The 12,337-nt window shown below is 41.9% G+C and overlaps 1 protein-coding gene across 6 annotated transcripts in view; it reads left to right on the top strand.

The window, feature by feature from the left end:
* EML1 (EMAP like 1) overlaps positions 1-12,337 on the top strand; it is a 215,518-nt gene that overhangs the window by 124,116 nt on the left and 79,065 nt on the right. For 5 of the 6 annotated variants that reach the window (XM_030558764.1, XM_030558767.1, XM_030558761.1 and 2 more), the window contains exons 2-3: positions 1,791-1,973; positions 12,041-12,173. In XM_030558764.1, coding sequence (XP_030414624.1) covers positions 1,791-1,973; positions 12,041-12,173 — 316 coding nt within the window. Of the gene's footprint in view, positions 1-1,790; positions 1,974-5,377; positions 5,444-12,040; positions 12,174-12,337 lie in introns of all 6 variants that reach the window. The other variant, XM_030558768.1, reaches the window with a different exon arrangement.

The following is a 12,337-nucleotide window of genomic DNA, read 5'->3' as shown; positions in this document are numbered from 1 at the left end:
TTCACCAGTGCAAGATGACTACAAGGCTTACCAAGACATTTTCAAACAAGTAGCTACATCTCATGATATCCCTTTTGAGGTGGTCTAGGAGAGTTTGATTAACCTTGTAAACACTCTGGTTTCAATAGGGCCATCTAGAGTGGCTGTCCCTATCAACGAGGCCCTCCTGGATTCTGGAAGACCCTTGTGGCAAATGCCATCTTCTCTGCCTCCAACAGCCAAGAGAACCAAAAGAAGGTACTATGTGCCTTCTCAAGGCTATGAGTCTTTTTATACCCATTCATTGCCAGGTTCCTTAGTTGTCTTAGCAGTGAGTGAAGGAACACATCTGGGACGGCCTTCTTCTACCCCAAAGGACAAGCATGTACAGAGACTAGACCTTTTTGATAGAAAGATATACTCCACAGTTGGCCTACAATTTCATATCTCTAACCAGCAAGCTTTCTCCCTCTAGGACTATATAGTTTTCAGAGAAGTTGTCAGAGTATGCCTCAGGCAGAAATTCAGGCCATCTTAGCTGTGGGCAAATGATGGTTAGGATTCCTCTTTGCAAGCTTCTTTAGATGGGGCAGATTTGGCAGCGAGAGCTATGGGATCTGCAGATGCTTAAGGAACTGAGGGGAGTCTGGGGAAGCTCCGCCCTTTATATCATCACGCAGTAGCATGAGGCAGCAGAAGGCCCATGTGCTGCCCCAATGGATACCACTAAAGGAAAAATCTCTAACACACACATCTGAAGTGAAATGTACATGTGCAACATATCTTAAAGAAAAAAAGTTATAGAACTGGCTAGTAACTTTTTTCTATTTAATAAGAAATGGAGTGGGATACACAAATAAGATTGCAGTCCAGAATAACTCTATTTACTGTTTTGAGGTGAAAAGGTGCACACCTTCTGTCAGGTTCTAAGCATCTACCAGATTCAGTTATTTTTAAATATAGAATGAATTATAAAGAAATGTGAAGATCAACTGTAAATTTACAGACTAAGGGCCAGGGCCAGGGCCAGGGCCAGGGCCTTCAAAGGGGGAGAGATAGCTCAGTGGTTTGAGCATTAGCTTGCTAAGCCCAAGGTTGTGAGCTCAGTCCTTGAGGGGGCCACCTTGGGATTTGGGGCAAAATCAGTATTTGGTCCTGCTAGTGATGGGAGGGTACTAGACTCAATGACTTTTCAGGGTCCCTTCCAGTCTATGAGATAGGTATATCTCCATATATTAAGTGCTTATGCATGTACTTAATTTTTAACATTTAAATCAATGAGACTACTTTCATATATCGTTACTTATGTGCATAAGTGCTTGCAGGGTTGAGCAAATATTGCATCCTTTTATAAGTGTCTCAGCAAACCAAAAATGTGTGTGGGCAATATTTGAGACATTTCAGTCAAGTGAGAAATGACCAGTTTTATTAGATACACATATAGATGCTAAACAGCTTCTTGGTCTTTTGGTCTTTTGGGTATGGATAATATTGGCATTTTTTTTATAAAGGCAGGAGCTTATGAGATGTGGGGATAAATTGATTACACTGATACAGAATACAGTACATGCACTGTGGATGTTTAAGAAAATGGATATATAACAAGAATGAATCTTGAAAGTAAAGCTATGATTTTAGGAGGCTGGATTTTTCTCAGAAGCCTTTGTTTTCTCACACCGTCTCAAAACATTCCTTTTCATTATAATTCTACAGGTCTGAAGAAATAAATTATGCTTCCAGATAATGTAGATACATTCTGTATTTCTTGATAACACATTGAGATTACATTGTTTTCACATCATTTTGTTTAGATGACAGTGCCTCTGCTGCAAGCAGTATGGAGGTAACAGACCGCATTGCTTCTCTGGAGCAGCGTGTCCAGATGCAGGAAGATGACATCCAGCTGCTCAAATCTGCCCTGGCTGATGTGGTTCGACGTTTGAATATTACAGAGGAACAGCAGGCCATGCAGAACAAGAAAGGACCTACCAAAGGTTTGCATTTCAAATATATGTGAACAAATATATTTAAAATTAGTCAAACATTTATATGTGTTAAAGTTTGTTATTAAGTCTTTTAAAACACTCAGGATGAACAAGAAAAATTAAATTTAAAAACAAAATTCATAGCCTACTAAATAGAATACATAAAAAAACAAAAGTAAGTGTAGCAGTCTTTCAGAAGCTCTCACAACCTATCAAATCATCTGCATTTTCTTACTGTTTTAATCTACATTTTTAATTTTCACACAATTCCTATTTGCTGCCTCTTGTCCAAAATCAGATCATAAACTCTTCAAGGAGTGAGTCATCTTCTGTGGTCTGAAACCCCTGTTTTGTCTTGGCAATACAGATGAAGCTGATCAGCCAGTGAAGATGGCTAAGCTGCCTTTGAGTACTTTGTACTAACCTATCTTGATTCATGTTGTTCAGAATAATGTCAGTAATATACAAAGATGATAAAAAAATTAAGTTGAGCATCCAGTATTACATAGATAGCTAAGGTTTGCTACAACCGGAATGACATGGTGTAAGTGGTAGTAGTCTGATGGAGTCAGATTTGCTTGCTGTAAAATTGCGGTGAGTTTGTTGCCATTTGAAAGCTATTCAAAAATGCATAGGTTTTTTTTACCTCTTTTTTTCTGTAATCTTAATAGAAGTAATTGTGGCAAGCTAGATGTGAAAACTGTGGCTAGGTTCACAAGCTCTCTGACACCTGAATTATGAAAGTATTTTCATTACAAGTGGGATATATGTTCACTTAAAATTAACTTTTTAAATTTACATTTGATGGAAAATGTGCATTTTATGGTCTTGTAATTAAGTTACAGGGCTGAGAATCAGGGATCTGCGCTTTCCTCCCAGATCTACCACAGACCTTTTGTGTGATCTTGTGCCATCAGTTACTTTTCAGGCCCTGATGCAGCAAAACAGTTGAGCACATGCTGTGGTGAATTAGGGCCTTTGTATGCTTTGGGGGGAACTCCAGCAGCTCACTGTGGAAATAAATTAAAAAAAATACACTACTTCTTGGCTGGAACATGCTGAAGGCGTTCACACTATTATTTTTTTGTATCTCCTATTGTTGTTAGAGTTGCCAGGTTTTCGACTGGAACACCTGGTCGAAAAGGCACCTTGGTGGCTCCGGGCAGCACCGTTTGCACTGCTGATCAGGCCGTTTAAAGCCCAGTCGGTGGTGCAGCAGGGCTAAGGCATAAGGCAGATTCCCTGGCTCCACGTAGCTCCTGGAAGCAGCCGGCAGGTCCTTACAGCCTCTAGACATAGGTGCAATCAGGGAAGCTCTGTGCACTGTCCCCATCCCAAGTGCCAGCTCTGCAGCTCCCATTGGCCAGAAACTGTGGCCAGTGGGAGCTCCAGGGCCGGCACCTGTGGGTGCAGGCAGTGCGCACTGCGTAGAGACGCCTGGCCGCTCCTCTGCCTAGGAGCCAGACATGCGGTCGCTTCTGGGAGCCGCGCCGAGCCAGGGCAGGCAGGGAGCCTGCCTTAGTCCCCTGCGCTGCTGACCAGGAGCCACCTGAGGTAAGCGCACCCAGCTGAAGCTCAAACCCCCACCCACACCCCAACCCTCTGTTTCAGCCCTGAGCCTGCTCCCACACTCCACCCTGAACCCTTCATTTATGGCACCACCTTGGAGCCTGCACCCCCAGCCAGAGCCCTCACTCTCTTCCGCACCCTAACCCCCTGCCCCAGCCCAGTGAAAGTGAGTGATGGTGGGGGAGAGTGAGTGAAGGAGGGAGGGGAGATGGAGTGAGTGGGGGTGGGGCCTCAGAGAGGGAGCGGAGTAAGGGGTCCTCAGGGAAGGGGTGGGGCAGGGCAAGGGTATTCAGTTCTGTGCAATTAGAAAGTTGGCAACCCTAATTGTTGTCCTTGCTTCTTTTGCTGCCAGAAACTGTTTAAGGTCGGATACAGTAAATACTACTATTAGTAGCTTCAGGGAAAAAAAAGCTCCATTCCAACATAATTTTTGAGGGGCTAGGAAGCCCTATGTTACATTTATATTCGAAGTTCTTTGAGGTGAGAAAACAAAGGCAGTAACTATTGTCAAATTGCAGCCAGATCAGTTCTTATTTTTAGGCTTCATGACAGTGTAAGAAGTACAACTACAGGGCCAGTCCTGGTTGCATTGAAGTTAATGGTGCATTGACTTTGGTAGGAGCAGAACTGGATGCTAATATAGCAGGTAATTCTTCTGATGGCAACTTTCTAATGAGTTTGTACTAGAGAAAGAGCTTCAACTAACATGAGCTGTTCGGCCATCACAAACTGCAAAAATAAGTATTGATAATATTTGTAATTTCCTGCTAATTTTCAGAAATAGGTGTGACTATAAATATTATAAAATTTATTTTTATCATGATATTTCACCTTCATCATCACTGTCTGCTTCCCCCATACCTCTGCAGGGATATAAAGTAGAATTAGAAGCATCTTAATAATTTGTTCCTTTTAGCAGTTTTGACAAAAAGCTAAACTTCAGAGATGGACATTTTTCTTATGAATTATAGGTAAAACTATTTTTGAACAAACTGCATACCTCAAACAGCTTAACAAAACAAAAGCAACAAAAACGCTTAACAATTTCCTGAATGTTAAAATTTTAGTTTACTTCACTTTTAGGAATAATTTAATAACTTCAGGGTGATAGTTTAGCACAGCAGTGACTAACAGTAACAATTATGGGAGGGATTTGACTAGAGGGGGCCAAAGGGGAAACTGCAGACATCTTGTCATGGGAAGCTGATTGAGATTCAAACTTTTTCATATTGACTGCACCTTTAACCCCCAGTGCCACAATTATTAAACAAAAAATTGAACTTGGATCTCAAACGCTGTTGTGCAAAAGACTGACACATAACAGTCAGGATTTGAAGTGCAGTATATCTTGTTTCATGCAGATATTCAACAATTCAAATCAGAGGTGCCATGTTGGGGCCCACCTGAGAGAAAGGTAAACTCACAGCTCAACTTTTAAGACCTGGCACTGGGTATTGCAGTGGACTGCAGATTCTAGAACCACTGCAGACTGCTCAAATTTTCCCATGGCACAGTAGTTAACTTTGCTTGGTTTAAAGCCTAATGAATTCCAATTTTAGATACCATAATGAAGCTAAGCTCAAGATAAAATCAGGTATTGTTTGTGTCAGTGTTGTATGAGCACTTGTGTGATCTTTCAGTCATGTAGTTAAAAAATACGTATAAGGAAACTTCAGTTGCTTACCTACTCCAGTTAGGATTTCATTTACTAATGGCTTTTAAAAAATTTAATTAGCCTATTATGTAGAGTTTTTATGAGGTCCTGCCTATCCTTTATTTTTGTTTGTTATTCTTTTTTCAATTATTAATATGTTTGTAATCTTAATAGCCCTATTAATCCATAGATCAGAGTATGAGTAAAAAAGCAGCTGCTGCTGAGCCTGATAAACATGTCAGTGCTGCTACCACAGGTAAGACCCTGAAGCAACAGAACCTGTAAAATAAATATGTAACAACTGACAAAACTATAATATGAATGAGTGAATTACCAGCAAGCTAACAGTACTGACATGTTTGGACCTATTTGACAGCTACAGCTATTTAAAATAACTGTAATAAATAAAACTAAAAAGCCACAGAGTACATAACTGATTGATTAAAGAATTTAAAAAGAGTTAATTGTGTAGCACTTAAGAATTCCAGATGATTGCTGTACTGCACGCTCTTTTCACGCTAACTTTGTAGTAGTAACAGGGATAGAATTTGGATCCTTGTGCTCCAGAAGCACAGGTGCTTGCCACTTGATTAGAAGGTGAATCTCCATTAGCTGGTAACAGTATAGCATTTATGACATACTGTGGAGTAATTCTGATTCCATCAAGGTAGGAAGGTAGGTACACACTTAGCCAGCTCATTCCAACACTTTTCAATAGGTTTGGGTTTTTATACATGTATCCAATTATGAAAACACAGATAATGATTGTCAGCATGTTAACAAAAGCACATCTAGCCAAACTGCAATTGAAACTTACTTTGGCAAAACAGAATCATGTGAGTATTTATATGGCCATGACATTGGTGTTATGCAAAGACCATCGGATGGTTAATGACCACAAGTTTTCAGGACATTGGTTTCATGTCAACCACAAGGTAGCACCTCCATATTAAAAATAAATGAATACATGAAGAGCAGATTTATATTTTGATGTTATTAGAAAACTTTGTTTTGTTCTCTAATTTGCATTGCAAGATGCACGAATCCAATTTTTGTTAGTATTTGTGATACTTTCTGTTCTGGTATTCACATAATTTAGTGCTGTCTTCTTGTCAAATGTGCTGCATGCTTTCATACTCAAAATGGACTTCAGTGCTCAGACATGTTGGCTAAAGTTAGTTAACATGCACAAACATATTTAAGTTTGTTTTGTTCAGAGTTCGAAAACCTGAGGTCTGCAAGGCAGTAATGACTGAGAAGCTAACAACCATCATATTCCAGTGTTTTAGAAGCTAGAAAGAGTTGTTAACATAGTATAATCAGGAATCATGTGCAGTTTTTTTCTTAGTGCTTTTAAAAGAGTGATTTCTTTCATTGGTGTCAGTCTGTTAGGACTCTTCCTCATTTCAATGTTTCCTCGGAGCATCCTCTGAGTCCTTTTAGATGTAATCTACATTCCCAATAGGAGCATCAGAAAAGAACTAACTACTTTTCTCAACGAATAAGGTTTAATGCCAAAACCGAGTTACCAAGTTCAATGGGGCAGTGATTGAAAGCGTTTAGTTTGTAGAAATAAAACCAGGGTAGTCTGTTAAAGCTCGGGGCCCATTATTCTAGACATTGTACAGACACATAGGAAAACATGGTCCCTGTCCAGAATTTACAAACTAAGACCCCAGTCTTGCTATTTGCTGCATGTCCATGTGGAACCTCTTTGACTTCAGTGAGGCTCCATGCTGGTCCCACTGGCTGTGTTTCACTGCTTCAGGCCAGTGGGGACTGCGGGAAGCGGCATGGACCGAGGGATGTGCTGGTTGCCCTTCCTGCTGCCCCCATTGGCCTGGGACGGTGAACCGCTACCAGTGAGAGCTGCGATTGGCTGAACCTGCGGATGCAGCAGGTAAACAAACTGGCCCAGCCTGCCAGCTGCTTTCCCTGGTGGGAAAGCAGCTGCTTTCCCTGCTTTCCCACGTGCCATAGGTTGCCAATCCCTGCCTTAGTACCTACAACAGAAACAGAATGGACATCTATGATAGGGTAGTCTGCCCATGTAAGGGTGCCAGTCAGCCATCCCTGGTCATGTGACATGGCCCTTTAAAACGCTGGAAATTTTCTAGTGTATGCAAAGGCCTAGGAAATAAGCTGTATTGGGGGAGAGGAAGTGGTCCCAGGAATAAGTGTTAATTTGGAGAAAGTCACTTACTGTTTCTTTAAGGGCCCAGACCAGAAGCCTTGCAGAATGGTCAGGGAAAGAATCCCCTCTCACCCAATCAATTGGGAATGATCTGGGAGAAGGGGACTAGCATGTATGCCACCTCCTCTCTCATAGCAAGTCAGATATCAGTCGGAGAAGACTGACCTGCGGAATCCTCCAAGATAGAGGACTGATTGGGTAAAGGCACCCACCTGAAGGTGAAGCTGGCTAAAGCCTTGTAACTTAGAATCATAGAAGATTAGGTTTGAAAGAGACCTCAGGAGGTCATCTAGTCCAACCCCCTACTCAAAGTAGGACCAACACCAACTAAATCATCCCAGCCAGGGCTTTGTCAAGCTGGGCCTTAAAAACCTCTAAGGATGGAGATTCTACCACCTCCCTCGGTAACCCATTCCAGTGCTTCACCATCTTCCTAGTGAAACAGTGTTTCCTAATATCCAACCTAGACCTCCCCCACTGCAACTTGAGACCATTGTGCCTTGTTCTATCAACTTGCCCAAACCATTACCCCAGCTCCATAGCAGCGAGCCAGAGGAGACTCCTATCTGGAGTAGGGAGATCTGATTGCCTGAACCACAAGCCCAGCTCCAGGAGGAGGGCCGAGGTGAGCTCCTGCCTGAAAAAGCGCATGACCTAACTACATGGCTCATAACCCCAGCTCCAAGAAGAGATCTGGGGATGGGTGGGGGTGGAATCCTGCTTTAAGGAAGGAAACAATACAGATGGTTTGAAACATAACCCGGTGAGTGCCAGAGAGGCTGAGAAACCCCTAGGAGTAGAGCAGGGGCTCGCAATACAGGCAGAGGAGAAGCCACCCACAGAATCTCAGGAGGAGAGTACCTTAGGGTTGAACCAGGGAAACAGTATACAGGAGGAACTCAATAGAAAGCAGGCCAGGAAAACAGTAAAGGGTTAGAGAGAGATTTGCGTAACTGCTTTGGCCTTGGCCTGGAACGTAGGGAAGAGGCAGGACTGGGTTCCCCTACCAAACTCAGCAAGAGGGTTTATTAAGGACTCGAGCAAGTAGGCCAAACTCAAAGAGACCAGGGGCTGCATGTCCCAGTTAGGAAGACTGGCCTCCTGAAGCACTCGACTTTTCAGCACCCTGAAAGGGGACAGGACTACCAGCAACCCTACTGGAGGGCTGAGGTCTTGACAAAGGACCAACTAGTGAGCTAGACAGCAAAAGCTCCATCTGAATGTGGACTTCTTCTCACAGGATGATGAAGAGCAGTTGGGGGAGGGGAGGCAGACCTCAAATGAAGTCATAACGGGGAGGATGTGTGAAAGAGCAGAAAAACTGCACCCTGGTACAGCAGGGATTAAAGAAAACCTGTGGGCTCAGCTAGACACACTCCGCTATACCTGCAGCCAATGCCAGGCCTGTAGGTGGGAGAAAAGGAAGGAGCCTGGCTCAGTTGGGGCTGTCTCTCAGAATCTCCTGAGGCACCCTGACTTGAGCAAAGATCCTCATAAGTTTCATAGTCACTGTTTTGGACTTCATGGAGCATAATGGCATGGCTTCCACATTTAAAGCATGACATATGGTCTGTGCTACCCAATTAAGTACGGGGCCAGCACTGCAACCCATTGGTCTCGGACTACCGGGGCTACCCACGCAAAAGTTTCTAAGGAAACCTCAGGATCATCTTCAGGCCCCATTTTGGTAAACTGGATAGGGGCAGGGTTAGTTGACTCTACTGAAGCACTAAGTCGCTGTATGGAGGCCACCTGTTGGACCAGCTGCTGCTGCTGCTGGGCTGTCAATTCAGAAATTAACTGCTGCTGCTGGCTGGCCATCTGCTGCAGGAGTTGTTGCAGTTGCTGTTCATGGTGGGTGTTTTGCTCGGCCATCCATTTCAGCAGCTGTTCCATCTCCATTCAAGGTCTTTCCTTTTGTTTGGGCTTTTGCTTTTGTTTCTGTTTGTTTAAATTCCTTTCAGCAGGGACTAGGGCAATACACATTTTCTCCACCACCTGTGATAGAGCCTTCGGTGGCCAGGTGGCCTAGTGACTAGATCATTGGTCAGCTGGGTTGGAGGGGGACCCAGACTCTCCCCAGGGCCCTGTGTAGTTCAACCCCCCTAAACAGGTTGATGGATCTGCCTCTCTGCCGGGGGGGTCAAGATCCACTTCCCTGGGCTGCTATTTATTAGAGTCTCTTTAGTTTGGGGCATAGCCCCATTAGTTCAATAACCCCACAGTTGGGGCTTAGCTGCAGGCTCCTCTTGGCAGGGGAAGGTTTCCTTGCCTCCAGTGGCTGCGTTGGCTGTCCAGTCACTGATCCGTCCCTTCAGGCAGGCAAACAGAGAGCTCCTGCTTCCTTGTCAGAAAGCCCCCAACTGAGCCAGGCTCCCTCTTTTTCTCCTCTCTCCAGGCCTGGCATTGGCTGCAGGTATAGAAAGGCCATGCTAGCTGAGCCCACAGGTTTTCTTTAACCCTGGCTGTGCCAGGCAGCAGTTTCCTCGCTCCTTCACAGGAGCAAAGCTCATGAAGTCATATGGGCTTCCTGGACGTGTACTTTGGGATGCAGGAGAGGGGTGCCAGTTGTGAAACAGCAGCTGAAACTTGCTACCTGACTAGCTGCTTCCAGCATTTTAATGACAGTTTACATTTTATATAGCATCTTTTTGTATGGATGGATTCTAAAGTTCTTTACAAACTGATATGTCGGGTATTTACTGAAACCATTTGATGGACATCAAGCACAGCAACTGTTTAAAGCAGCCTAGCTCTACTACATTTTAGGGCTGGATTTAAAATGGAAGGAGAATTTAAATAGGCAGAATATAATTTTCAGAACTAGAATTTTGCAAGGAGATTGAAGTTATATTTCTGGTCTTGTAATAATAATAATAATAATAAATAATAATAATTAATAATTGGATCTTTTAATGATAACAGTTGGTTAGAACCTGGATTTTATAGCTTTGCTGAGAGATGGTATTTCCAATAGTAATGCAACTTGTAATATTAGACTGAGGTATTGGTTAAATACTAATTTTAGGGGGAAGAGAATGCCTCATGAGTCACAATTCTCCTGAAGATACCTTCTTTTGCTTAGTGTCTTCCTCTAAACGCAAAGACTTTGTCACCTTTAGAAAAGTCGATGGAGGATGACCTAGCTCAGCCAGTAGCTCCTACTCTCCTCACAGTTAGGAAGACCCCAAATAAGGAAGAACTTGAAGTAATTTGTAGCTGAAGTTATGAGAGGTAAAGTTCCATCAACGTTCAGATAGCTCTATGACCATTGCAGTTCTTTGCTTTTTTTTCTGTAGAGAGAGAAAACTAGCTATGTTGAAAGCAACTGATATAAATACATGAAGAAAGTTACTAAGTTCATATTTGTTAATTATTTACGTAAATTAAGAGAAGCCGTTTAAAATCCAGCTGTGGAATTAAAAGATCCTGTTTCAGAACACTTTCTCTAACAGTATTTACTTATCTTTATATTTTCTATTGTTCACAGCCTTAACCATTGTTTGTTAACTAACATATGGTTGATTTGAATGAAAATCTTTGATAAAAACCATTCCAAAATTAATTACACATATGGTATGTACATAATTTATTTTTCTATATTGTGTTTTTTTCGTCAAGATGACATGAGAGTAGTAGAACATCTCAGTTGATTATATCCATGGTTCTGTTGATTCCAAATGCATTTTCTCACTTTAAAAATATATGACATATATATCTACCCTGTTTGCTGGGTTCTCAGTCATAAAGCCACATACTTAAAAGCAAGTTTTTAATGCAATATATAGACCAGTGGTTCTCAGACTTTTGTATTGGTGACCCCTTTCACACAGCAAACCTATGAGTGCGACCCCCCCTTACAAATTAAAAACACATTTTTTATATTTAACACTATTATAAATGCTAGAGGTTAAGTGGGTTTTGGGGTGGAGACTGACAATTCGTGACCCCCACATAATAACCTGGTGATCCCCGAGGAGTCATGACCCTCAATTTGAGAACCCCTGACATAGACCTTGGGAAAGCTTGTTGCATAAGCAACAGTGTTTAGCTTCTTTATTGAAGAACACAGGCCTCTCAGAAGGCTATTCGCCTTTCTTTCTGCTGCTACGTTGAACATGCTCTAGAAGGGAAGTGGATTTTTTTTTTGGAGAGTGGAGTGATTTAGGGTTGCTCGTGTAAGCAGTCCAATTGAACTCCAGTAACTCCCAAAATGAGTAAGTGTTGCACAATTAGGCCCTTAAGCAGTACAAAGGTTATTTCACTTACGTCATTATGAATATGTTTAACAATAAAAATGATTTACCCCTTGTAGCTGAGATTTAGCAAGTGAAATTTCAGAAATGTGACTACAGGCTTATTGTAATGAGAGATTTCTGAATGCAATAAATTATTCAAGCTGTAACTTGTTATTAGTTTAATATTCAGTTTAAACTCCTCTAGGAAGCTTATTCCAAAATGATTTCCTTACAATAAATAGGGCAATGGCTGAAGTTTACTTAATTTGTCCCTGTTTAATTTTTAATCCCTACTTTATTGAAACAAATTTAACACTTCAAAAGCATCTATGAAATGTGTGTAACCTTTTTTGTTGTCTGCAGAAGTAAAAACTGACCTTTTCAATGCAAGCTGTGATTTTACCATCTGCTTGTCTTACAGCTAGACCGTTGATGCAAACATTGCCATTAAGGACAACTGTTAATAATGGAACTGTGTTACCAAAGAAACCAAGTGGCTCTCTACCTTCCCCATCAGGAACCAGGAAGGAAACTGTGTCACCAGCAACAAAGAGGTATGGAGAAACTTGAAATATGTATAAGGTTATTAAATTAACTGAGAAATAGTAAATGTAATTGTTACACTTTTATAAGAGCATGTATGTGCAGTTTTTCTCTCTTTAGATAACACTTTCAAAGCAATGGTCTAGATAATTTAAAGTGATTTATAAAAATACTT

This window comes from Gopherus evgoodei, chromosome 4 (genome assembly GCF_007399415.2).
Source record: "Gopherus evgoodei ecotype Sinaloan lineage chromosome 4, rGopEvg1_v1.p, whole genome shotgun sequence".
NCBI lineage: Eukaryota > Metazoa > Chordata > Testudines > Testudinidae > Gopherus > Gopherus evgoodei.
The sequence above is the reverse complement of the archived record's forward strand: the minus strand, read 5'-3'. Positions and strand labels throughout refer to the sequence as shown.